We start from the raw sequence: 27,823 nt of genomic DNA on the forward strand, positions 1-27,823 counted from the left end.
TAAGAGACTTGTATTATTTTGATAGTCTCAATGCTGTTCTCCAACAGTAGAACAAACCTATTCAAAGTGTATCTTTCTGTTTGAGAAATTTTAAATTCAAAGGGCCAGGGTGTTTCAGCTCAGGATGCCAAATGTTTTACGGTGTGTATAAACAGTGTTTTGGTACTCCCTTTGCTTGCAGATCTCCCGCTTTGAAAGCTGCTGCTCGTTCCACTACAGCACAAATTTAGTTCAGTAGCTTTTCTGAAATATGTTCCAATTATAAACCTCTATAAGGCTGCCACCTGGTTCTTACCAAAACTTTCTTAACATACTTTATTTGAAACGTCTTAATTTGACTGACTTGCTGAAATCTTCTCCAGTCCATGTTACAATAGCTCCAGAGCCTTGTCATACTGGTTGACAAATACTCAAGTCATCTATGATTTCTTGAAGAAAGGAAAACAGTCACCTGAACAATAATCGTTCTCTTAAATGTTTTGTGCACATTTTAACTTTTTCTGTTCATTAATGTTTGAACTTTTAAACCATCAGTTGCAGATAGAACTGAGGAAGGCGTTGCAGCCATTCCACTTTGTGCCTTTGTCTGGAACCAAGATGGTGTGCCAAGCACGTAGTCTGTCTCTGAACATTCAAGGGAATAGATTCTTCCCTCTGCCTCCTCCTTGCTCCCTCATCCATTCCAAGGCTTACGAGTAGGCCTTGTGCAACTAGATAAACTTTTTCCATGGTGTTTCTGGTAGTCACTAGGAGCCTTACTAGTCCACCAGATCTCTCACAAGTGTCAGTTAAAAAACATCTAACTGAGCAGTGTTCAGCAACTTGGCTGAAGAGGCAGTGTCTGGACAAGCATTGTAATATACACCTTTTGTATCTATCGGACTTACTCAGATACCACGTGCATCCTAGCTATCCAAAATTGGGGTGTCTTAAGCAGGAAACTGATCTATTTCCCCCCCCCCCCCAACTGGGGTAGAAGTTTAAAAATGGCTGTCACTTCTCTGGTGCCTTAATGAGCAGGAGGGGTTGAGTTCCTGTGTAAACCTTTGCAGCCAGTGGGTAAGGCTGAGCACGGTAGTTTGCATGTCAGCAGTTGAGCTGGCTTGGAGCAAGTGAGCTGCTGCATGCAGTATGTAACATGCAGGCTTGTTGTCTGGAAATAACACTTGATTCTTTACAGGAACTTTTTAGATAAAGAACTATTTACAGTAAAGAAGTAAGTCTTACTTTTAAGCCTTTGTACGGGTCTGAGGCTTAAACTTGTGGCTGTCCTGCCACAGGAAGAAGCTCCTGCTGGGATACCACACTTCCTGAACACTCATGTAGTTGGTTACAACTCTTGGAAAAATATTTTTCTTCATTCTGCCTTCCAAATGCAAGGTGCGTCTTATTTAGGAGGGTGGGGGTAGTATGTGGGAAAATGCAGCAATTGGAATGTAGGCAGCACCGTCTCCTAAATATGAAGGTGTCTGCAGGGTATTTAGAATGGGATTGACGTTTGTTTTCATGAAAAGTAGTTGAATCATCAGCTTTTTTTAATGCCCCGTCTCTTTCCTCTTGCTTGTTTTTAGGTCTCTTCAAGTTCAGTCTTGAGTCTTTCTCTTCTACTTTTTTCCTTTTCTTTTTAATTCTGCGAAGAGCTTTAAATTAGTAATAATAAACAAAAAAGATGCAACATCAAAAAGCCCCAATCTTATATGGCCCTGAAAGAATTATGGGTAGAAAGCACAAGATCAGAATTTCCTTAGACGTCAGCTTTTTCTGATGCACTTATAAAAATGACAAACTAGTTACTAGGTAGTCTTTTTAAAAAGTAAGCACAATCTCATAGACCAGGGGTCAGCAGTGTTTTTGGGCAGAGTGCCAAACATACACCCATGGCCTCGATCTGTAAGATGTTGGCATGCCAGGGGTGGATGGTGGGGGAGTTGCAAGGGTTCCAATCCTGGGAGCAGTGGAGCCCTGGCCCCTTTCCTGCTGTCTGTCCCAATGTATGTGGACCAAGCAAAATGCCTTTGAGTGTTAAATTCCAGCACCTGTTCTGGGGTTGCCTACCCCTGTCATGGACACATCCAAGAGCTCTTCAGAAGTTTAGAATAACCCTGGAAAAGTAAAAAGATCAGGCAAAATAACGTGGAAATAAAAATGAACTCCACAAATTGCATCTTAATATTTTCCCCATCCACCTAAAAAAAGCTTTAGATGTGTTGTATTCAACCAGCTTGGACACCAAACGACCTGTATGCTGTTCCTAGAGTAATAATATCAAACAATTTTTTTTCTTACATTTTTCAATCATTTTGCAATGTCAGAATTCTCAGAGCATTACTAATAGTGGTAGCAAATTCCTTTGTCAGGTATGAAGGGAAACTTTTTTATAGTTGCTTGTTTAAAGGCGGCACTGTTACTGGGCAGCATAGTGTAGGACTTGTGTTTTAAAATTGTATGCAGAGTTGGCTAAGCAGCCTTTGCTGTTGCATGTCCATTTTGTCTGGTCTGGGTTTACTGTTAGCCGGGGTCTTTTTATCTAAGTGGCTGTACGTGATGGCAAGGCTTTTGTAGTTCATAAAGGTCTCAAGACTGATTATGTAAGACTCAATTTTATAGATAGCCTCTTGAAATGATCAGCCATTACTAACTTGGAATGAAATGCATCTAGTTTTAAAAATATTTTGTGGTCATGTTCTAGGATTTGCTAATGAGCTTACAGATATGGAAGATCTAGTTTCTTCCATGTATTGATACAACATGATGTTGGAAAGGGGCAGCATTGAAATGGGCCATTATCCCAGTTAGTGAGGGGTAATATAGTTCCTTGACTTTTTACTAGCTGTTAAAGGAACTGGATCATTAGGTTAAAATGTTAAAGTGTATCTCTTGTTTTAGGCTTGGTAGCCTCCTCTGAATATAGCTTATACAAGTGAAATAAAGACTTTGTTTCTGCTGCACTCTTGGTGTAAAATTTAAACAAGCTGGTTAATTGAGTCAGCCACCCAAACCATGTTAATTACTTGGTGCAACAGTATTGAGTTAGGCTATTAAGTGTTTATGCACCTTAGTGTAAATAGATAAAATATGGACTGTTAGGCTAACCACTTATACCTGCTGACTATAAACTGTCTTCAAAACAGTTTTTTGAATGGTGACTTTTCTAGACAGCTGGCTGAGTGGAAGAAAAAAGTGACTGTTTGTCTCAAAGTATGATATGCAGCCAATAACCATGCAACTATGTCTTCATTTAGCTTTACTTCCTCTTTGGCAATACCTCACAGTTGAGGATGATTGTCTCCCATGACTGCCTTACCTGTGGGTCCAAACATGGCTGATGAGGCTGATCTAGGATCATTAGACTCTGTTGCAGCTCAGGGATGTTTCCCTGCAGGGTGGGTGGTTTTGGATTCTTGATTCTGTCTGCAACCAGCTGTTTCTACCGTTCCTGCTTGTCTGTCTCATGTTGTTGTCTTAAAGTTTCAAAATACTGAGATCCTTGCAACAGACTCTTCCTCCATTTGGGGTGGTCCTGGTTGATGGTCTCCTATGAATTGATGTTGACGTTGCATCTTTTAAGTTGGCCTTGAGGATGTCTTCTGAAGTGCTTTATATGCTCAAGAGGAGAGCAGAGGCCTTGACTTAGCTAAGAGAATAAACCTTGTTTTGGGAGTCTGGAGTAGGACATCCAGGTGACATGGTCAGCCTAGTAGTGTTGATGTTGGATAATCATCCCCTCGGTGTTCATGGTGTTTGCTTGCAAAAGGATGCTAATATTGGTGTGTCTTCACACTGGATTCAAAGGATCTTTTGCAGGCAGCATTTATGGTACTTCTGCAATGATTTGAAGGGTCTCTTGTAGGTTGTCCATGTTTCAGCTCTGTACAGTAAGGTGGTGATCATGACTGCTTGGTAAACCATGAGTTTGGTTTTGGATCTGATGATACACATTTGAGGTGTTGGATTCCTTTGTCAGTGTCAGCCTTCTGTGAGAGATGGCATCTGAGGTACAAGAAGTACTCTGGTGTTCATGGTGTCCATTATGCCATTGAATGTGTACGAAGGCTTCTGCAGGTACAAAAATAGATACTGACTTGCAGTTATTAGCATGCTTGAGTTGGGGTAAAAGAACTGATGCTTAAAGAAAGCAGCCTGTTACGCAGTTAAAGCAATAACTCAAGTTCTTGTGCTCTTGGGTCAGCTCCCCATATTGCTTTGAATGAGTAAAGAAGATGAAGACCTGAAGAAGGTGTGGGGAGGACCAACCAATAGTGAAAGGAGGCTTAGACTTGTAAAACAAATGATAACATTCTTAAAAGTGAGGTAAAAGAGAAGAAGTTCACAATCAGCTTTTTTTAAGTTGAGTCTGCTCTTGAAGAAACATCTCTAGAAGTGACCTTGTGAGAAATATGTTGACTCCATTTCAAAATTGTCCAGGCTACAAGTCAAAACTGTCTTATCAATGGCAGGTCTACAAACTGGGCTTGGAATCTAAGACTGCGTCCAGATGAGTGTGGACATACGGTATTAAATGCTGCAGACATGTATGTGGCACCACATACTGCATATTTAGCTGTTCTCTGTGCTGCAAAGTAGAAGTGCAGGAGGTTTTTAACTCTGGGAGATCCTAGGGCCAGAAACGCACGAGAACTAAAGCGGAGCGTTGCATGTGGGGACAGTGTGTACTGTCCAAAACTGGAGCCTGGCTGGCTGGAGCTACACTCAGAAGTAGGCCCCCAGGACCTCAGTTAAGGCTGCTGGGGCCAGCTGTGTTGGCTCCAGTTTCCCCTACCCCATCCAGGGTAACCTGCTGCACGCCAGAGGGTGCATGGCACAAGCATTCCATGGGGGCAAGCAGCAGGAAAACAACGTCCAAGCTCTTGTGGACTCGGCCTAAGAGTTGAGATGTATCGTAAGTTGGGAAGAATTCTTCACACGTATGTGATTAAAATGGACCTCTGTACAGAGGAATTCACACTTTTTTGGAATTAGATCCGACCTGAAATGACAAAGACAAGGAGGACAGAATTTGGATTGGATTTCATAAAATCAAAAGGGCTAATATACCACTCAAAACTTTTATCTGAAACTTTCAGTAATAAGGTTCCCCAACTTGTTTAGGCACCCAAATAATATCCAGAATGTTTGAACAGTGTATTTAGCTTCCTCTGAGCTGAATGTGAATTGGGGTGTTCAGTTTCTTTTAAAATCAGGCTATGTTTGATTAAGGAGCCTAACCTTGGATGCTTGTGTTCAGAGACTTTTGGTATCATTAATTCTTCATTCTGTACTCTTATCTGTACAGTAGGGCTGTGCGAAGCTTTGGTCCCTGATTTCAATTTGGCCTGATTTTTTTCAGTGCCTGAATCTCTGAATCCATATTGAATCAGAGGACCCTTCAATCTCTCTGAATTGAATTGGAACCCTCCAAATCAATTTGGTGATTCAGACATAGACACAGCTTTTAAATTTGTTTTTTCTGTGTACCTCGAGGTACCAAGCAGCTTGTGAATGCTGCCATGCTGAGGTGGATGGAGTGTACCACAGAAGCGCAGGAGGTTCCCCAGTGCATTCTGCAGAAGACCCAGAAGTGGACCAGAAGCACTTTTGGTCCACTTCCGGGTCTGTCAGAGAGAGTGCTGTGCCCCCCTCCCTCCCTCCCTCCCGGCCCACACGCACACTCTCCCCCGGCTCAGCAACTGGTGCCTCTTGGGTTTGGGGGGGCACCAGGAGTCCCCCTGCAGCCGATCGATGAGTTGGGAGGGGTGTGGGGGGGGCCTCTTGCGTGCTCCCTGGTGGACCCGGAAGTGGACCAGAAGTTCTTCCGTTCCACTTCCGGGTTCACTGCTGAGCACATGGGGGGGTCCCCCTGTGCTTCTGTGGGATGGTCCGCCTGCCCCAGCATCATAGTATTCATGAGCTGTGCCTGGTACCTTGAGGTATGTAGAAAAATATTTAAAGCTGTGCCTGTGTCCGAATCGCTGATTCTCTAAATCGGTGTAGAACCTTCAGAGTCAGCCAAATTGAATCGCTGTCCCTGAATTGGGCCGAATCCGAATTGAATTGGGCCCGCTTCACACACCCTTACTGTACAGGCTTCCTGGTTTTTCTTTGGGATTGAACTGTGTAACTGTGGGTAATAGTTGGTCCTGCATTTGAATTTACTTTTAGAAAAGAAAGCAGTAGCCAGTGGCTGTTCCAGTACTAATAGAAATAAGACTACGTTATTTCACGGAGTTGCCAAAATGAGCAAGCTGGGTGTTTGAAACATTTTCACATGGTCACCTCTGAGTGTAGCATTGTAGTCTTAAATTTTGCCTTATTTTCCATCTCGAGGGAAAACTACAGGTAGAGTGGTGAGTTCCCCAGAATTTCCAGGCTTGTGGAGGTGAACAGTAGCTTGGGGGAAGAGGGCAACCAAAAGCTTTGATACTGTAAGGATTCTCTAGAATGGTAGCACAGTTGTTACATGATAACCTCTGGTTTTTTTGAGAATTATTTCTAGGATTTAAGTACATGGGCAACTATATGCTAATATTAATTTTCAAAAACATAAGCTACTGAAATGCTTCCAATTGAGTATTTGGGAGGACTTTTCACCTGGATGGGTCTTTTCCCCTCCCATTTGGAGTGTAGGTTATAACCAGGGATCCTGGTTTTCTCTGTTTAAAAATCCCACATTCTCTGATTTTTTTTATTTTTATTTTTTTTTGTTCTGTTTTGTTTTGTGTTTTTTTTTAAAAAAAAAAATCCAAAATTCTCTGACTAAACCCCCAAAATTCTGTGTTTTTCTGCAGTTTAAAGTGAAACACCATGATATAAGTATTAGTTGAACACTATTTTATTGATATTTACAATTTTAGAGCAGTATAGAAGCCTACCAGTGCCTCAGTCATGATGATAAACTACTTTCTAAAGACCTGTATATTTTGGTATTTGATTTCGTGTGTTTTTTATCATGGAAAATCGGAGCTGAGCAGCCCTGATATGCCAGTACCCTGCCTCTCCCCCCCCCAGTGGAGGGGGCCCCCAGCTACCAGGGCTATGGGACCATCCTGTCTCCTCCTTGTTCCATAGGTGCCAGCTGCAGCTGGCCAGCAGTGCCCAGACCCCAGCTGCTACTGCAGCTGGAGCTGAGCACAGAACCCCACCCTTTTGTGAGAAGATGGCTTCTGGCTGCCCACTGTGGGGCTTGGGGTTCCCTGCCCTGCCCTGCTCTTCCCCTCCCCGCCATGGGCCTCCATAGGTCAGCCAGTGGGACCCAACACAAGAGGGCAGAGTGGGGTGAGGAGGCTCAGTAGTGCCGCCCTTGTGGCCAGGACCCCTGCGCTAGCTGCAGCTCCACGGTGATATGCCCCCTGCCTGCCTGTCAGCAGCTGGGAAGGGAGTAGGTGGTTGGGGGGGCAGCGTGGAAGTTGTGCCCTCATGCTATTGCTGGGTGGGCACGGGGTGCCTCGCCATGATGGCACAGCCAGTGCAGATTGCCCAGTAGTGGTGTCACCTGAGCTTCCCCACCCCACCCTGCCCTGCTCTGTGCTCCCACACTCTGCCCTGCTGCTGGGCTGCAGAGGCCCCCTGGGTGAGGGCAGCAGGGCAGAGTCCTGGGCCTGCAGTGGGCAGCCTGCATCCTCCCCCACCCTGTGCATAAATCAGGGCAGGGGTACATGTCTCCCCTTATCCCTCCAACGGATTGCCTCTGGCACTTAACCCTTTCCTGGGAGTACATGCAGCAGTGGGGAACCAGCCCCTCCAGATGAGCCCTGCTCTCGCAGCTGGGCCCTACAGCTGTACATTCTTGCCAGCACCCCTGGTTGCCCCTGCCCCACTCTTCCCTCACTGTGGGGGAGCCTCTGTGATGTTCCTTTAAAGGAAAAAAATTAGTGTTTTTCTGTGGCAAACAGAAAAAATTGGTTCCCTAGTTATAACTGTGGTCTTGCATGAAATCATTATCTCTAATCATAACTTTTAGAGACCCCAAAGAGTGTAAATTTGTCCTTTTAGTTTGGAGGGGAAACTATCCATAGTACATCAAAGTATGTTTTTAATGAGAAGTAAATTCTTTAGTTTTGTATTTTAAGCACATTTCTGGAAAAGTTAGGACGCTTGGAGTTGTTAACCTCTGAACTTTCAGTTGCATTAAAGAGCAAGACCCCAGAGGAAATCAGACAATTGTTTGAGAGGTGGTTACAGTGAAGCTTTTGAATTGCATGGGAGCCTTTCTTTGTCCTGAACACATTTGCTAAAAGCTGTTTGGGGAGGTTGCTGATCTAATCTGCTAGCCAACAGTCTGTAATAGAATTTTGGGCAGTTTGACTCCATTTGGTAAGCTGTATTTTTTTTTTTGGCACTTTCCTGTGGCTTTCTTGAAGATGCTTAAGCCATGTGTTTTTACTGTATAAACTAGTTCTTGAATATGACTTTCCTGTCAGGGTTGCAGCTGTGTGACAGACAGACAGACAATACAGTTTGGAGTCAAGTGTCACTGTCTCCAGAATTTTTTGGAGTATTTTACTCCTAGAATCATCGTAGAATCACAGGGCTGGAAGGGACCCTGAAGGATCATCGGGTCCAGCCCCCTGCATGATCAGGAAAGACATCTGGGATCAGGTGACCTCAGCCAGCTGACCATCTAGCCTTCTCTTGAAGACCTTTAGAGTGGATGATTACACCACACCTGGTGGGAGCTTGTTCCATAGTGTGGACACCCTAGTTGTAAAGAAGTTTTTCTTAATGTTCAGCCTGAAACCATCTTCCAGGAGTTTGTGGCTGTTGTTTCTAGCTTTCCTTCAGGGTGCCCTGGTGAACAGTTGTTCACTGAGCCCCTGATGTATGCCTCCGATATAGTGGTAAGCTGCAATCAGCTCCACTCTCAGCCTTTTCTTTAGGCTGAAGAGTCTGAGATCCCTCAGCCTCTCCTCGTATGGCTTGCCATGCAAGTCCCTGATCATGTGGGTGGCCCTTCTCTGGATTCTTTTGAGCTTTGGCACATCCTTGTTGAAGTGCAGCGCCCAGAACTGGACACAGTACTCCAGCTGCAGCCGCACCAATGTTGAGTAAAGCAGGAGAATCGCTTCTTTTGGATTTACTGGAGATGCATCGATTGCATGCCAGACTAGTGGCTACTGCATCACATTGCCGGCTCGTATTTGTGCTGGGGTCTGTCGTTACCTCCCAGATCACTTTCATCTGTAGTGCTGGTCAGCTTAGCGATGTCCAGCCTGTAGGTGTGGTGGGGGTGCTTCCTTCCCACTTCGCATGCACCACTTTGCTTTTCTCTGTGTTGAACCTCATCTGGTTCTGTTCTGCCCAACATACTAGCCTATCTAGATCTGCTTGTAGGTCTAGGTCACCGAAACCTTACTTTTCTTTAAATCAAGTCCTTAATTCTGTACATTTAAACACTGCGCTGAAACTAATGTCCATCAGTGTCTTCCTGTCCCCTTACTTTGAAACCGTTTTAAAAATTATTCTAAACAACTAGGGTTGTTTTTATGCACAGGCCTGCTTCAGTGAAGCAAAAGCAAAAAAGAGGCATTCAGTTTTTTGATGCCAAACAAGGTTAGATGTATATAAATACAGGGTTACACTGGTCTATTTTTATCCTTGGAATCCATGTAAGAGTGAACACTGGACACCAGTCCGTTTGTCCAAGGGAACAGTAGTTTTCTCTTCCAGACACACATACCGTGTGCACACTGTTGTCCTGTTCCTTCTGAAGAAAGTCCCTTTGGTTGTTCTGGTAATGAACTTTGTAGTGGAGCAAATATAGAAAACTATACCAAAGGCATTTCTGTGCTGTCTCTCAGCCAGGCACTCCCATCACTGTTGCAATATTTCTCTGTTTTGGATTGGGTATACGTTACATAGAACACTAGACAAGGACTCTGTCTTACAAGATGCTATTAGAGGGTACACTATGACTGGTTTGTCTCTATTCAGGTGTAAATGTGTCCTTAGTTGCAGAGAATTCAGATCCTGATTTTACTTGGAAAAATACCAAAAGACTTCTAAAAATTCTCTTTATACAAAGAGTATGTATTAAAGTTTTCCTTTAAAATGTGCAAGAAGGCCTGAAGCAGCTTCTCCTGAAAAAGGGTTTCCAGGACTTGTAGTGTGTTCACACTTTTTTACAATTTTTTTTTTTTTATTCCGCCAAGATGCACCATATTCTTAAGCTGTAGATGTTCCTCAGTTTTCTGATAAATGTATGTTGCTAAATGTTTGTTTAGTTAAGTGGAAGCTTCGAGGGACTTAACAGCTAGCCTAGTGTTTTAATATAACCTATTGCAATACAGCTGTCAATTAAATAACACTTCTGATTAGTCCAAATAGGATTTGTGTTTTTCTATATCAAATCTCAGCTCTTTAAATTTAATGAGGGTCACTCATTCAAGCAGCAGATACTCTCCTTATCTTGGAGTAAATTAGATATGTCACATGCACACACTTGTTTGGATAGCCTTGGATTTTAAAATGAGTCTTATGATGTCGTCTTCTATGACTTCAGTATGAGTAGGGAGAGGTAGTTAGCTGTGTTAATCTGAAGTCAGGCAGGAGGCAGGATAGAGATGCGCTTTGTAGTCTAAATCAGAGATGCATAAGCTTTCCTAAACTCACTTCAGTAAATATGTAGTAGTGACACCTTAAAATTAAGTGACTTTAGATATAATCTTAAATTTTTTTAACATTTATCTTTTTCTTTTGTTCACAAGAGAAATCAATATACTTTATCTAAAGAATGATATGCACAATTGTCTTGCAATGACTGTTTGCAACTAACTACCCTATTGACCCTGTGTGTTAATAATTAGTTGAGTCTTTGAAGGTTAAACAAGAAAGCAGAAAATGGAAGCGGGGTGGGGGGTAGAAATACTGCGTTAGTTTCCATGAGAGAACTATTTTATTGACATGGCTGTCTCTTGAGGCTGGAAGTTCTTCTGTTTCCATTGGTTTAAGGCAAAAGATTTTGCATCTTTCTGGTAGCATTGAAGACCTACTTTGTTTGGAGTAGAATGGATTAGTTTCTCTCTATGCATGAAGAAGGGCATTTGTGCCCAAAGCTTGCAAAGAACAAACGGATATCACATCTACCCCAAGAGCCATGTCTGCCTAGAGTACTAGATGCCATACTAGTGTGAAATTTAAAGTTAGAGAGACAATGAAGTGAACTTCCACCGGTAACAATTTGTGAATCGACATATAAATGCTACTTAGTTTTTGCTTTTTTTTTTTTTTTAACCCCTCCTTTCCCTTCTCTACCTTTTTTGTTCTCTTAATTTACACCTATTTACTTTCACACTGACATCCTGTCACGCTTTTTTAGCTTCTCTCATTCCTTGGAGACTCAGAGCAGCAGAGATTCCCTATGCCTAAAGAAGGGTGATTGCGCCTGAAAGCTTACAAAGAACTTTTTTTCTAACTATTCATTTGGTCTAATTGCATCTACCAAAAAAAAATCTTGCCTGCCTAAAGTTATAAATAGAACTTGCCGGAATGAAAATCAGTATTATACCATCTTTCATGTAGTCTCACTAATGGTCATGTTTGTCATATACTCCAGTTGTGTCTGTTGGGAAATGACGCAATTTGGAATGAGTGATAGTCTGCAGAGTATAGAAACGAATACCTGAAAAAACATAAGAAGCTCTTTCAGTGCAGCTTAATTTGGGTTTTAGGACTGGTATACTGAGCTGGGGATGCAGTCAAACACAAGGTGCATTGGCAAGGTTGTGTGTTTATGGAGATTGGGGGGGCATGTGGAAGAGTTCATAAAACTTTTGAGGCAGAGGCTGAAACACTGACTGTTCTGGTAAATTACAAATTTATGCAAGTTACTAGGAGAAGAAGAAAGGTCAGTCAGTTCTTTTTCTCTGCATGTTAATGTTACGGTTCAAATTTTTTTTTCTAATGGTGATTATTGGAGCTGGATTGGACCAGCATAAGGATAAAGGAGATTTGGAGACAGTCATTGCACATATGAACCTCTGTTTTAAAGCGTTTTCTGCCAGTATCCAGGAAAGAGCATAATGCAAAGGTCTGTTTCTGGAGAGCCCATCAGAGTTCTTTGGCTTATCTTTTTTTTCCTTGCTGATCTGTTGCACTTGTATCCTAAGAAATGGTTTAGTTTTATAGGTTCCTAGATTGGGCAGGTAACTAATAGCAAGTGTAGACTATGTAGTGTATCACAGGGTAAACTAATCTAATTGCCTTGCATAGAGTTGCCTTAGGGGGCCTTTTAGTTGGATGAGGGTTTAGTTGCATGTTTTTTCCATAGGTTCCATTTTAAATTCTTTAATAGTTATAGCAGCCCAGATCTGGCTTAAACTGGCATCTTAACAGCCAAACAAAAGGAAAAAAAATAATTACCTTGTTTGTGTAATTTGACTTTGCAGTCCAGAGGCTAATAGAATCAGTGACCAAGTCCAAATGTTATGTTTGAGAAGATTAAATGGTTACATTAAAATTCCTTTTGGGCCATGTACTTCATGTACTTGAGTAAAGTAGGCACTCTGGTTAGGTACGGGGTTGAGAAGTTGAAACAAATAAAATACGCTGTACAACTTGTACTGTGCCAGGAAAATTAAGCCAGAATTAAAGGAAATAAGCTTATTTAAACAAGAACAGAATCTCATTCCTTGTTTTGATTTCAGAAACAGGTATTGCATTAAGCTCTACCAAAGAAAAAATTTACGTTAGCATGACTTGTCATTGAGGCTGCTTACAGACGTGGGGAAAAAACAAACGGCACTTAACATTCAGGTCAGCATGCCACCCCCACACTGAGCTGAGCACATGCCCAGAAGAGGTATTGTATTAGTTTGACCCAGCTCGCCCAAACATCTGTATAGATCAGTGCTTCAGCAGGTCTTTTGGGTGCTTTTATCTAATAACTGATTGAATCGGCTTTAGGTAAAAATGCCAGAAAGACCTGCTGAAGTGCCTGATCTATACAGATGTTTGGGTGAGCCGGATCAAACTAAGGCAGTGCCTCTTCTAGTAAAGCACTGGTGTCTTTCACATCTGTCAGTGGCCTGAGTTATTCAGTTTCAAGTTGCAGGGTATTGTGACAGCAGGCTGTTTAAAAGTAGCTGATTATTCACTTTTTTTAGTGGCTCATTCATTTCAAGTATATTGTACATAAGCTAGTGTGATGCTACAGTTAGCAGAGCAAACAATATGCTGGCATGCATCGACTGATGCATCTCAAGCAAAACTAAGGAAGTTATTCTCCTGCTCTACTTGGCACTGGTGAGGCTGCAGCTGGGGTACTGTGTCGTTTTGGGCACCACACTTCAAGAAGGATTTGGAGAAGCTTGAGAGAGTCCAGAGGAGAGCCACTCATGATTACAGGCCCAAAGAGCAAGCCATTCAAGAAAAGGCTGACAGATGTGAGGCTGTTCAGTCAAGAAAAGAGACGACTTTGGGGGGATTTGGTGGCAACTTACAAGTATATCAGGGGCAAGGTGAACAACTATTTATCAAAGTGCCCCAGGTGAAAACCAGGAGCCACAGTGCTCAACTCCAGAAAAAGGTTAAAGACTGGACACGAGGAGAAAAACTTCTTCATGGTTTGTAAGACCAGACTCTGTAAGACTCCCAGCAGGTGTGGTGCAGGCACCTACCTGGGAAATCTTCAAAAGCAGACCAGATGCTCACCTTGCTGGGGTTATTTGACCCCAGCAGTCTTTCCTGCCCAGAGTATGGTGAATGGATTTGATGATCTCACAAAGTCCCTTCCAGCCGTAAACTTGTGTGAATCAGGCTGAGGGTCAAGTCAGTGCAACAATATAGTAAATAACGCTTTAAATTGGTTTTCCACTGATTTGTTCATAAAGTAAGCCATTTTAGTGAGCTATCTTAGAATGTGCTACTAGATCTAAATGCAGCAATGTACTTTGTATTTGCATGTATTTGTGGTGCTTTCAGTGAGTAAAGAGTACCAAGAAGAGTTTGATGTGAGGTGGGCTTAATAGCTTCTAAAGTAGTCATTCAGTTGCATGAGACTTACTTTTCACTGACTAATACTTACTTCAGGTCTTAATTTAGTGGTGGTCAGTGAACAACTGAGAATTTTTAAATTCTATCTAGTAGAATTACTGTTAATTTGATACAGTCTCAGGACTCTGAGGAATCTTCATTATAGCTGTTCCAAGATCTTAAACTATATGGATTAATGATGCTGCATTTTAGAATCTTAAGGAACTTGGATATTTATTAATTATCTGTTTCATAATGCCTATCTGAAATTGGGTAACAAATGTTTGAGTCTTGGGGAATGAAGAGAGAAGGGAGTAAAATATTGTGGTTAAATATAGGCATCTTGAGGATTCCAGGGCAATTTGGACAATTCCTTGTTATCTAATCATGTGGTCCCTGATCTTCAGGGAAAAGGAGTGACAGATGTGTTAATTGTTCAGGAAACAATAAATATAATACTCAGGAAAGGACCAGAGTTGCTTATTGAGCTAGAACCATGCTGTAATAGACCTGAGTATGTAGACAGAATGCTTATAGCTCCATGTCTGTTCTGAATAAATTAGTCCCAGTCAACTTTTGGTTTAGGTGTTACACAAAGTATTTAATCTTTTCCTTTCATTTCAGTAGTATTTGATGTTGTGGGAGTTTCGCCAAACTGTTTTGAACTTGGAACTGGCAGCAAAAGTGGGTGGAGAATGGGGAAGGTGGGACTATGCAAGTTAAGATCATTGTTTTGCCAAGCCCTGTTTGTATCCACAGTTGGGGGAAAGAGGAGGAGCAGTAGTACTTGTTGCTTAGCTTTTCCTTGCTATTCAGAGATTTGAGGCAGAGCAAGCAGATAAGTGTCTGGAGTTTTGCAGACTCATGTACAGAACTTGGGGAAGTACAAGTCTTGTCAATCAGGGAACAATGCTCCCTTCTAACTTCTATGTCTGTTTTCCTTCTGCGGTGCGTTAAATCTTCAGCTTAAACTCCCATATTGGAGTTTTCTTATACCTTTTTGTTTCTTTCTGATGCCTATCTTTCCTCCAATGGATATTACAAAGAGAGAGATTTGCCCTGTATTTGTCATAGTTAATTCCCACTGCTGCTGTTGCTCTCACAAGGACTGCGCTAAAGAGGTAAGTTAGAATTTCAAATGTACTCAATAGATGAACATAGGTTGAATAATGGATGTAGTTGTAGATGGGTCAAGACCCTTTACGGATGGAGTCTCCTGAACTTAGTCTGCATTTATGTAAACTGTTCAGTGTGTTAAACAGTTGAAAGCATTACTTTTTTTTAAAGAAGAATTAAGTTCCTTTTTTAAGTAGAGCAAGAATTTGGGAATGTCAAAAATTGAGTCTGAAAACGGAGGTTTTACTTCACTTTGTGCCTAGCATGGAGATGTGATTTGGCTCTGAGTAACAACTCTTGAGTGAGGGTTATGCAGTTGTCCAGCTGCTTTTATGCATTGAAGGTTATGGGACATACAACCTTTAAAACTAATCGTCAAGAATAGTTTTTATTGAAATAATAACTTAGCTAGCCATTCATTTTGCACAGATTATACTTTGCCTTTTTTAGTGGAATGTAGTAGAAGAATTCAGAGAGACTTGAATAGCATTTAGATCCAAACAAAGCAGCCCTCATATGAGACCTCTAGTTTACCTCTTTCTTAATTTGGTCAGACTCATTCAGCACTGAGCGCTTGTACATGCTCTTATGTAACTAGTGATATATTTTTAAAACAGTAAAGGAAGTTGCATACTTCCTGGATGTAAGTGTGGTGGTACAACTAATAAACAATAACTTGTGCTCTAGCGTAAAATTATGTGCAGAGATGCAACACACTGGTTTCAAATGGGCATTCGGCAAGGTGGATTTCATTTAAATTGAATCTTTTTAAAATCATTTTTTCTACAAGAAGTGCATTCTTGTTTTGATATCCTTTATTCATTTAACTTCTTGAAATTTTGCAGTTCTAGAGAAAAGTAAGGGCTTGATTGTGTGTACACAAACTTGCAGAGAGACAATAGGGCTGATGGGTAGGTTTTCAGGTCTGTTGTCTCATCTCCACGTACTGCTGTTAACAAGGATGTTATCTCTGAGAATGATAAATTCTTCCTATGGCTGAAGAATGGTGTTTGTGCCCAAAAGCTTGCAAAGAACAATTTTTCCAACTGTTTATGTAGATGTGATATTTTATTAGACGAACTAAAGAACCCTTGTCTGCCTATCATCTCTGGAGACGCAAATCCACAGTTTGAGAACTGAAGCTAAGCATCACAGAGATGCTTAATGGGATCTTCCAGACTGAGCACTGAGTCCCATTAGGTAGGGTGGTTTTCTTTAATCTTTACTAATCTATAGAGGAGCCTCTGGGGGAATCCCATAAGATTGGGCCCCTAATATAGTCCATGGCCTGATGTGACCTGTTTATAAAGCTTTTCCAAAAAGGTTACATGAATAAATTCTCTCAAACAGTATATAATTAGAAGTTATAATCCCTATTCCATGATGATATCTTTGAGCTTTAACATACCTTAATTTAAAACTGCCTTTATTTTTTTGAAAAGCATCTTAACAAAAAATTAAATAAAGCTTGATTTAAATAAAATATGATTTGATTTTTTTAAATCATTGGGGGGTTTTTTGTTTTTTGTTTTTTGTTTTTTTGTTTGTTTGTTTTTTGTTTTTAATCCACCCTAGCAGTGGATTAATTTTGTTGCACTCTTATTTGGGGACTTTTGAAAGAATGGGGGTCAGTCAGAGAGGCTATATTTGGTATATGTGATTTGTTCAACTGTTGTGAAAGACAGATTTGAAGTCTCCAGTTTGATATTTTTAAGTTTTTAAACAGCTCTTCAACACAGCATATAGATATTTATAAACATAAATGACTTCTGACTCATTAATATTCTACTATACCTCCAGCAACCTTCTGTTTACATACAGGCAGTCCTTGGACTTGCAACACAATTGGTTCCTGAAAACGGCATCTTAAGTCAAAACATTGTAACTCGGAACCAATTTTTTCCCCATACAAAACAATGTTATAAAGGGGGGACAAGTTCCTGAAACAAGGCCTGATACCCTATTTTCACCAAAAATAACTGAGAATTTTGTACTTGATTTTATAAATGAGTAACATAGCTGTTTATGATATAAATACATTAACTGTAGCTATCGTATTGATTTGGAAGGACTTCTTTGAGGTGACTTTGCTGGACTTTTTGAAGGGTTCTTGGCTGGAGTCTTCTCAGGAGTCTTGGCTTCAGGTTTTTCTGGAGCCTTGTCTGCTTTCTTAAAGTGTCCAAGGAAGTTTTGGACAGATATTCTCCAGGGAGATGGGCAACGCAGTGATATTGATTGCTGGTGCCGTGTCACGTCAGATCAAAGTGTTTGTAAAGTTGAAACTGACGTCAGAAAGTTGAAACGGGGTGTCAATTTATAAAAGTTGTAAGTGCAAAACTTTGCAACTCAAAACTTTGTAAGCTGAGGACTGCCTGTATTTTACTCTTCATTCACTTTCTGAGCTGTTCTGAGTAGCTGTTAGAACAGGTTAGACTAGGAGTTGGTAGTCTACAGCCCATGGGCTGGATTTGGCCTACACCAGTGTGGGGAGTCAGCAGAATGCAGCTTGGTTCAGTGCATCCCTCTTTTCTGCCCTGTGCAGTGCTGCTGACTCCCACTCCCCACTCCTTTGAAGTGTGGCCTACCTTACTTCTCTCCATGGCAGGTGCTGCTTACCATCACTACTGAATTCGGCCCTCCCCATTGCCATTGGATGGGTGTTAGCAGTGCGCAACTTCACAGTGCCTAAGCTATTGTGCCTGCTTAAGAGAGTTGCAGAGGGTGGGGGGGGGTGGTCTCCAGTGGTGGTTAGGTGACGTGGGGTGGCTTGCTTCTCTGAAAGGCTGCTGACCTTGGGGTTGCAATGTTTGGAGTGAATAGAATGTTGATTTTGTTTTGGCTGCTTCTTAAGATGAGGTAACTTCTAGTAACCAGGGACTAGCAGTATTTAAAGCGGAACAGTTAAAATGTTGATATCCTCCCAAAAAGACTTCTATATGCCTAGAGCGGATGTCAAGCATACATTGTTCTTCTTAAATCTGCTGTGTGCAAGGACGCTTTACTACAGCTAACAAAAGAACGATATACAAGTGTCGGTATGGGGCAGATCCAGGGGGGTGAAGCAGTGTGGTTGCACCCACTTCTGGACTGCTGTGGGAGCAGCAGCCAGGGAATTTTAAGTCCTTGAAGCAGGTAAGCATCCACCTCTCCCTCCCCTCCACTGCTCAGTGGCACCTCCCCACCCCTCCCTTTCTCCCTTCTCCTAGCTGTTGCTGCCACTGTCCCTGGCTGACCGGGGGGGCGGGGACTGCTCCATAGCCACTCCTTCCCTTCTCCAACCAACTGCTTGAGGAGTTGGGTTCAGCTGGGGATAATGGCAGTGGTGGGTGGGTTCTCTGGCAACCCAGGAGCAGACATGGAGTGGGGAATGCATGTGCCATTGCTGTCCCTGGCCAAGCCTGACTTCTCACAGAGCTGCTCTCTGCAGCTTTGGCTGGAGCAGGGCAGGAGGATCTGGGACAGCCCAAGTGGCTGGCAGGTCTCCCTTCATCCAGGGAGTAAGTAGAGATGTGCAAGGAAGGGAGAAGAAGGGAGGTTCTGCTGAGCAGAGAGAGGAAGGGAAGGGGTAGGGGAGGAAGAGGGGTGGAGTATTCTTACTGCCACTGAGAAGTGGAACTGGTAGCTTCTAAGAAATGCAGTTGGTTTTTCCCTTTTTTTTTCTTCACTGCTGTCTCCTGATGCTTCCTAGCAGGCATGGGGAAGGCTGAGAGGTAGGATCTGCCAAACACATGACACTCTACTGTATAGCATGACTTTTAGTAGCGAAGTATGTTCTGAGTGTCCTTTTCTGTCCCGTGTCGTTCCCCCGGGTAGGATTACTGGGAGATTGTGTGGTTATTCACAACTTGAATGAATTGGTCGGGGCATGCTGGTGTCTCCCTTTTTTGCTCTTCTTCTTGGCCTGAGCAAATAAGAGCAGGGAAGCTCTGGCTGTAGGATAAAAGTAGATCGCATTTTTGTTGCACTCTTATTTGGGGAGTTTAACAAAGATTTTAGTGTAGCTAAAGCAGTGCCCTGAAGAAAGCATCTGAACAGACTATGAGTATTGTATTTAATCCTTCCTGGAATGGGAGAACGGCAGTCTGGGGTCTTCTGGCTGTGGACCTTCTCTTCTTGCCTCTCTGTGCTTTTCAGATCTGATGCCACTGCAAGCATGATGCATGTGATGATGTATCATCAAATGAGGAAATTCTCCTGCTAGTTTCCTTGACCTTATAGTGTAGTCTGGTTTATATTCCTTTTTATAGTATGTATACAGTCTCAGATGAGACATTTCATTGCCACTGTTGTTGGTGCATAAACTGGAGTGGACTGTCGCCATGTTACAGCTCAGGTTTTATTTTACGAGTTCTTTGTGCTAGAACGTAATTTACCCCGTCTGTGAACTTGGTTACAAATCTACACCAGAGACTGTGTAGTCGAAGTAACCATCTTAGATGTGAATCTGAATGCCTGGTCTTAATTTAAGCTGGACCATAATTTAGCCTTGACAAGAGTTGACACTTAAGAAGTAATATGATCACAAACGGGGGGGAAAAAAAACGCACCAGGAATTTGAAGTAGAAGGTAAAGGTTAAAAATTAGCTGCCTTGAGTATCTCTTGCAGCATCGTATAGTGCTGCTTAATGTCCTGCTGGAAGACTTTGCATGCCAGGCTGTTGTATCAAATTCATTCTTACAAACATTGGTCTGTCTTATCGACAGAGGCATTGGCCTCTGAAAGTCTTATGTTCAAAAAAATTTTTAAAAGCATTAAGCTAATGTTTATTATGGGGCTGTACTCCAGGGCTTGCTTTTTTGTTGTAATGTATTGCATTTTTTCAGTTTTTGAATCTTAGTTGCAGGAGGCTGTAAGGAAGAATATAGCTTGGAGCAGGGGTGGGCAAAATATAGCCCATGGGCCAAATCGGGCCTGCCAACTGATTGGATTCAGCCTGTGAGGGAGCGCCTACCAATTGATTTAGATTTGGGCTGCAGCTGCCCCCGCAGTGCTCTGCATGGAGATGAGTCTGTGCTGCACTCCAACCCATACTGTGCTCCAGCCTGCACCACACGCCCCAACCACAGTGTACAGCTTCCAGCAGGGCTGCTTCTAGTGTAGCTGTTGCTCAGCTTTTCTTGCATCCAGTAGCAGCTCTGCCCTCCTGTTCCTGCTGCACCTCTTGAGTTGGGTGGCTCCTGCCCCAATGTGTGGGGCTCTGACTCTAGCTCCTGGCCATCCACCCACTCTGCCTTCCTGGTGCGAGCCACCAAGTAGATGGAAGGCAGCTGGAAGCTGGAGTCGGAGTCCCGTGTGCCAGGGCAAGAACATCCCAGCAGAAGCTTCCTGCTGGCCTAGAGCGGCACAGCAGGAGCAAGAGGAGGAGCTGCTGCTGGAGGTGTGGGGAACGAAGCAGCAGCTACACTGAGATCCTACCAGAAGCTGTGCGCTCTGACCAGGACTGGAGCAGCACGGGGCTGCCCTGGGTGGGGCTCAGCCCCATGCAAAGTGCTATGGGGATAGACATGGACTGCACCACCTGGGTGAGCTCTCCTGGAAAATAGACGGGCAACATTTAGAAGGTCAAAAAAAAAATCCTTCGTTTTGGAATCCGTGCTAAAAATACTCCCTCTCACTTTAAATGGTAGACTGTTGGCTTGAATGCTGTGGTTCAGGGCTCTCCACCTTTGCTTTCTTCCAGCAGCAATCAGCATGCCAGGGCAAGGTGGGGTGTGGGCAGCCACAGCATCACCAGAGGGGAAGTCCTGCCACTGGCCATGGTAGAGAAGCTTCCTGTGGTGGCAAACCTGTGGGTGGAAGCTTCACCACCATGGCTAGAGGCCTCTAGTTTTGGTCATGGTGGTAGTCCTAGCAGCAGTGTTGTGGCTTCCTGTGGCTGCAGTCAGTGCCTCAGCTGCCACAGTGTGTGCAGCCCCAGCAGCCCAAAGGTGACAGTCCTACCATAGACTGGCCAGAGACCCAGATCTAGCTGTGGTGGTGGGGCTTTCTGCAGCAAGAGCTAGGGCAAAAGTCTGCAGGCCAGATCTGGCCTGTGGACTATGTTTAACATGCCTGCCCTTGTTGCTATTAAACATGGGAGAGAAACAGTTAACTGGGACCCAAAATGTTGTAGGTTTGAAGTATGACTTCTGGCTCTGGTCCCTGCCAGCAACTTCAGTGTTGGCTCTTGCTTTTTCTCATTGTCTGTGTTGCAGGCTTAGATGCTTCAGTCATAGAGATACTGAAGGTGGCTGGCACCATAAATTAAAGATTTGCTTACTGAATTTCAGTTCAGTGTGGTTGGCTGCAAAATGAGATTTGAGATTACTGACCATGAATAAACAGGGATGGCTGCTGCCTTTTTCACTTGGTGTACTGCTGTCCTGGGCACCAAGTTGAAATGAAGACTGTATAAAGTGAAACTTATGCCAAAGACAGTTGATAATAGTACATAGTGAAGTTCAGCCCTTCATTGGCTGATTTTATTTTTTGGGGGTTTTTTTGGTGGGATTGGGTTTTTGGGGGGGTTTGGTTCTTCTTTGTTTGGGTTTTTTTTGTTTTTTGGGTTTTTTGTTGGGTATGTGTACGTGTAACAATTTCACAGCCTGCTAATGTTCATGGCCCCTATAGTCTATTGGTATGAGGAGAGTGCATCTTTGACAAGTGATCATACTTAGTTTCTCCTCAGCATTCTATAATATACTGAAAATGGATTGTCCTGTATTGCTGAAGAGCTATTTATATCACACAACAGGACCATTTTTCTGTATCAGCCTTCCTTGTATTTGGAAGGGCAAATGTACAGCAAAGTCTGAATATTCTGCACAGTGAACAAATGAAGTCACCCATCTGGTCAGACACCGTCTAAAAGACAGTTCTTTACTATGCCAAAATTGTTCTGCTTAACCATGTTGGACGCATTATAGGAAATGGCAGCATCTGTTTTAAGTCTGTTTTAGTTCAGCATATAGGAATGCATTATACAGATGCAGGGGCACATAATGCTTGCTTCCTTCTCTATTTTTATGTGCCTGTCTAGGCAACAAATCCTTTTTCTAGGAGTTAAAAGATGTTCTTGGAATAACAGGCTATATTCAGTTAACGTTCTGAAGGAATAGGAACATTGCTGTTTTTGAAAGATAAGTAAAGAATGACTGAATAGTGGGATCATGGGTCAAACTTCTTTGGAACTTGCACTAAGGGAAAATGTGTGTGGATATCTAGAGAACAGTGCGCTTTGGAATTGGATAGCTGAAACATTTACAGTAGTATAGTTGATATTATTTGGTTGGTTTAAAAAAAATAATAGTGGACACATGATGCCTCACCACTAAATTGGGCCAACTTAATTGAATCTGTTGGGGGGGGGGAAATTGCTTCTGAAAGACTTGGTGTAAGTTTTTAAACCAGTTAGTTTAAGCTGTTAAGAGTCCAACCTGACCTAGCTGTATTGCTAAAGGCAAACTGCTTCCTCCTGTACACAACACCAGTAGCAGACTTCAGTAATAGCTGCCTACTGTGTGAGCCACCCTGGGAGAGCTGCTATCCTCCCTCCTCTGGAAACTGGTGCAACTTGCATTAATATATGTAAAATTGATGTTTTCACTGGTATACGTATTTATCTGGCTGGGGCCCTTATGAATGTGCATTACTATATGGGGTTTTAAACTTAATCTCAAGTGTACCTGTTTGTGTATTCTCACTGCTGTGTTTTTTTTTTTATTTTAGGGAGTCAAGCCAGCCAGCTTCGATAAAGTAGCAATTCCTGAAGTGAAGGAGATAATTGAGGGATGCATTCGGCAAAACAAAGGTGAAAGGTATGGTCCTCTTTTTATAGTCTAGAAGCTTGTATTTCAGTACAGACCAAAGTTCTGGAATATCCTGTAAGGCTACAGATTTCCTGTAAGCTATCCTCTTTCGCTGTGAATATTCATGTACAAGACTGGCTTTGATTTCTGGATCTGCCTCATACTTATTGAAAGCATATTTATTGGAAGCGAGCATTTTAAGGACTCTAAGTGACAGTTCTATGAACTTTGCTCTTTTGGTAGGTTCCATTTTAGCACAGTTGTAAAGAAGGCTTTGCAAGGGCTGGCAGTGAAGATGTATGAAGGTACTAAGGATACAGGTCCTGTATATGAGCCAATACATGAGAATTTCCAAATAATATCTTTTGTGTAGTCAATAAAATGGTTAGGGAGTAATCTCTGTGGGTTCCTTGGATCACATACTCAAGTTTCTTCTTACTTTTTTGAGCTCTGATTCGACAGGACTGTTTTTTTTTTTTTCTGTATCTCTGGTGTTCTAGGCATTGCCCCCCTACTTCGTGTTGTCTCCCCCATGTTACCTACACTGAGTAGAACAATGACTTATGAACAATTTCCCCTATATTAGCACAATGCCTCTCAGCATTTAAGTGAAGCTGTTCCAATACTTAGTTCTCTGTTTTCCTTCAACTACTACTAGGAACACAATCTAGTTTCTGCTTAGGTTAGGTATTTTTTTTCCCCATGCGCTAGCCTTGCTGGGTTTTAATGTTTAATACTAAGTTTCTTCCATTAGGCCACTCTCTCTTTAGCCACACGCTGTTTGCTGAAGTGCTGTGCTCCTTGGAGCCCTTCTGTAGACCATCCTTTTTATTCCCCAGCCTCAAAAGGGTGTTGCTTACCCAGAGGCTGGTACTTCTGACTCATGAATCCCATTCTTACTTTGGTAGCTTTTTAAGCTACTCTAGTCCACTAGTCATCTGTACCATACTACTGTCATTGCCTTCAGGTTCACTTCCTGATTCTGATCAGATGATCTGTGGTGTTTGCCCCTTGTTCTCTGCCGACCATAATGTTGTGGCCCATGTTAGCTAAATTGATTCGCAGTTGTAGTCTGACTTGGTCAACTTTTGCACTGGAGAGCAGTGACTCTGCTTCACTGTACCTATAGTTTGACATCATTGTTTACGTTCTGCGGGGATCTAGTGCGGATATGCTTTGCACTGGTGTTTTCCAGGTGGCGGCAGCAGCAGTGACATGAACTGCAGATTCCAGTGTCGTCTTGACTCTGGAAATACCTTAATCCTTTCTATCTTTTCCTTACTCCACACCATCTTTTTGCTGTAACTTCCTCAGAAGAACCACCTCTTGAAGTAACTTCTTCCTCACCTTGTCTTCTGTTGTTTATGTTGCTTTCCCTGTGCTGCATGGTCTTTTCATATGTGCATCTTTGACGTTTGTGTGTGGTGTCCTGTCCTTGCATATCCTTGTTACATTTTCGGACTACATCAGCCTTGTTCTTCTGCATGGATCATTTTGCTCTCCTAACTTAAACTGCTTCAGAGCCATTTTTCACTTTGAACTCTACTCGTAAATTTCCCAGCAGTTGCCCTTGCATTCGCTACTTCTGTAGCTTACATCCAGTTGAAATTCCTCTTTCTTTTGGGCCAGAGGCACATAACAAATGCAACTGTGATGATTATAAGCCTTTAGATTTGAGTTAGTTTTCCTGGGGTGTGTTAATTATCCTGCACCAACCCATTAGTGCTTCTGTAAAGGCTTCTTGCCAGTTCTTCTCCAGGCTCTTCATTGCTTTTGATCGCCAAGCTAGGATGCTTAATTTCAACAGCATTTAACTGGGTGGTCCTCTAAATCTAACTTTACCATCTGTAATTGCCTTTTTCCTTGTTACAACCATTGTTTCAGATTTCTGGCTTAATCTTTATCTCCTGTTCTGCATTTGAGGCTCCATGCATCAAGATAGTATTGTAGTATTTCCATGCTTCCATCAGAAATTATCCCATCAGCCAACATGGCTTTCACTTTCTTGACATAGCCGCCGCCTTTTAGTGGCCTTATGGTCCTTCAAAAGATAAGGCGCCAAGTGCATTACATGCTTTAAACAGTGCTTTATAGAAAACCAAGGGAATAAGTCTTCCCTCACAAAAAAAAAAAAAAAAAGTGTAATATTTTTACGGCTGGTTTCCATTTCCCTTTTTGTGGTGCCATTTTATTGCCTGGAAGTGTGGCAGGGTTGCTATTTGAGATGTGCTTAAGGGTGTAATTAGTCTATTAACTGTAACATATCTGCTAGGGGCCCAAGTCACACAAGCTTTAATTGCATTTAAGCTTTCTAGATCTTCTCATAGGCTGCTTACAGATGTTTAAAAAACAAACAAACTGTGCTTTACCAGAAGAAGCAGCATGTTAGTTTGACCCAGTTCCACTGCATCTGTGTAGATCAGGTGCTTCACCTTTTTTAAAAAACCTAAAGCTGATTCAATCGGCTATTAGATAAGTGCCACAAAAGCCCCACTAAAACACCCAATCTGTATAGACATTGGGCAAACTAGGTCTGACTGTGATGCTGCTTCTGGGCATATGCTGGGCTCAGCACAGCAGCACACTGAGCTTAACGTAAATCATGGGTTTTCTTCTGCTTAACATATGTAAGCAGCCATAAACTTTAGTTGCATCTAGCCATTCTAGTTCTTCCCAGAACTCTTCTCTTGCCACAGTATCATACACTTCACTTATCTACTAAGGGGCAGGTAACATTTCTTATACTCTCAACTCCCAGTGCTGTCCCAATTTATTAGAGTACCTGTCTCTTGTAGTTGCGCTAGTATGCCGTTTATTATTGTAATTCATAGATTTCGTAGACATCAGGGCTGGAAGGGACCTCGGGAGATTAAAGTGAAATACAACTAATAAGAACTTGAGTGGCTATGCAGGTGAATTTTTAAACTGCATGATTCTGGAAAGCTTTGACTTATTTTATTGCACTTTCCAGTTCCCGTTGCTCGAACCTCTTAACATTGAAACTGAAATCTGTTTAATTTTCCTCTATTAGAGCAGGAATTTTATTTGGAATTTATATGGAATGTTGTAAGTGTTTGGAGTTGCCATTATGGAAGGTGGTGATCATATTGAAATCTAATATTATTTCTTTCTCCTGGTTTGCCTAGATATGCTATCAAGGACCTTTTGAACCACGCTTTCTTCCAGGAAGAGACTGGTGTACGGGTAGAACTAGCAGAGGAAGATGATGGAGAGAAAATAGCCATCAAGCTCTGGCTACGCATTGAAGATATCAAGAAACTTAAGGGCAAATATAAGGATAATGAGGCAATAGAGTTTTCATTTGATCTGGAAAGAGATGTCCCAGAGGATGTAGCACAAGAAATGGTAAATACAGTTGTCTTGTTGACTACTTGTCACTGTCCTCAGCTTGCCTGGAGCTAAATTTCAGAGGAGATGGGAAAAGTGAGGATTGCTTGGGAAAGATGTGCTGCTTTTTGAGTATTGCTATAAAAAGCCATGCGTCTTTCATATTATGAATCTTTATGAACACATTCATAACCTCCCTTAGGTGGAATCGGGGTACGTATGTGAAGGGGATCACAAAACAATGGCTAAAGCCATCAAGGACAGAGTATCTCTCATCAAACGAAAGCGAGAACAGCGTCAGTTGGTGCGAGAAGAGGAGGAGAAAAGAAAACAAGAAGAAAATGGTCAGAAACAACAATTAGAACAACAGCTACAGGCAAATGCTGCTCAGGCAGGGGCAAAACATCCACCGTCGCTTACTGGCATCACTTCTATCCCTACTACTTCTGCCTCAGTTTCCACACAAGTAGAGCCTGAGGAACCAGAGGCGGACCAGCACCAACAGCTACAGTATCAACAACCTAGCATATCAGTTCTGTGTAAGTATTGCCTGGTTCTGTGTGGGTTTTTTTGGTGCATGATTTTAGTGCCTCTTTGATTGCTTCTTACTGACTTTGCTTTCAAGGGCAAATTAGGCCATGATGATAATCCTGCCTACAATCACACTTTTAAAACTGTGTCGATTTTTTTCCATTGTATTAGAATATGGTAGTTGATCAAAGTGTATGCATTAATTCACTGGGGAAGAGAAATGAACTAGTACTCACTGTGCAGGCAGTTGAGTTTTAACATCCCTATTCAGTATACACCTTGCTGTACAGGTGTTCATCCCATGGAGGGCTTCTAATATTAGATGTCAGAGCTTTTAAAATTGGAATACGTCTGGGTCTTTCAATATGCCTCTATTGCTGTGGGAGAAGAATCTTACTTTTGCCCTGTCTTAATATTCTTTAAATGTTGCTAGTATGCTGGCAAAATAGAAAGCCAGTTAAGATCTTAACCAAACCCCGGACGTGTTGGAGAACAGAGAGGAAGTTGGGATGTTAGTCGCACCAATGGCATTGTTGCATGCAGATGAGAATGAAGTGGTGGAGGCTCAAAGGTTAGGATTTTCAAAAACGGGTGTCCAAAATTGACTTGTAAATCCATACTTAAACCTGAAAATGGTGTGACTTTAAGAGCTAGGTATTTGGAAATTCAAATTACAGTAAGAAATGATGTGAATTTGACGCTTGTGATATGTAATTGCTTGATATTCAAAGCCTAGCTTTAGACACCTACTTCTGAAAAATCTTGGCTTGAGATGTAAATTCAAGAAGAACCTTAGGAGTTGTAAATCTACAGTGCAAGTTTTAAAAATATAATCTTGTGTTTTTTTAATATTTGCAGCTGATGGGACAGCTGACAGTGGACAGGGTTCATCAGTTTACACTGAATCATGTGTGGGTAGCCAGCACACTGTGTCATATGGCTCACAGCATGAACAGGCTATCCCAACAGCTACGATCCAGGGGTACACACCTTCAGTTTGTCAAGTGCAGTCACAACAGCCTGGAGGCTATCAGCCACCCACAGTGGTAAGCACACACTTGAAATCATGCAGAAG

The 27,823-nt window shown here is 42.3% G+C and overlaps 1 protein-coding gene across 9 annotated transcripts in view; it reads left to right on the forward strand.

Moving 5' to 3' along the window:
- Positions 1-27,823, forward strand: part of WNK1 (WNK lysine deficient protein kinase 1) — a 145,501-nt gene that overhangs the window by 65,353 nt on the left and 52,325 nt on the right. For all 9 annotated transcript variants that reach the window (XM_090043411.1, XM_090043403.1, XM_090043404.1 and 6 more), the window contains exons 5-8: positions 22,790-22,878; positions 26,016-26,235; positions 26,420-26,756; positions 27,607-27,794. In XM_090043411.1, the coding sequence (XP_089899537.1) occupies positions 22,790-22,878; positions 26,016-26,235; positions 26,420-26,756; positions 27,607-27,794 (834 nt within the window). The remainder of the gene's footprint in view (positions 1-22,789; positions 22,879-26,015; positions 26,236-26,419; positions 26,757-27,606; positions 27,795-27,823) is intronic.

Source organism: Crocodylus siamensis, chromosome 4 (genome assembly GCF_052110815.1).
Source record: "Crocodylus siamensis isolate JL-2025a chromosome 4, ASM5211081v1, whole genome shotgun sequence".
Classification (NCBI taxonomy): domain Eukaryota; kingdom Metazoa; phylum Chordata; order Crocodylia; family Crocodylidae; genus Crocodylus; species Crocodylus siamensis.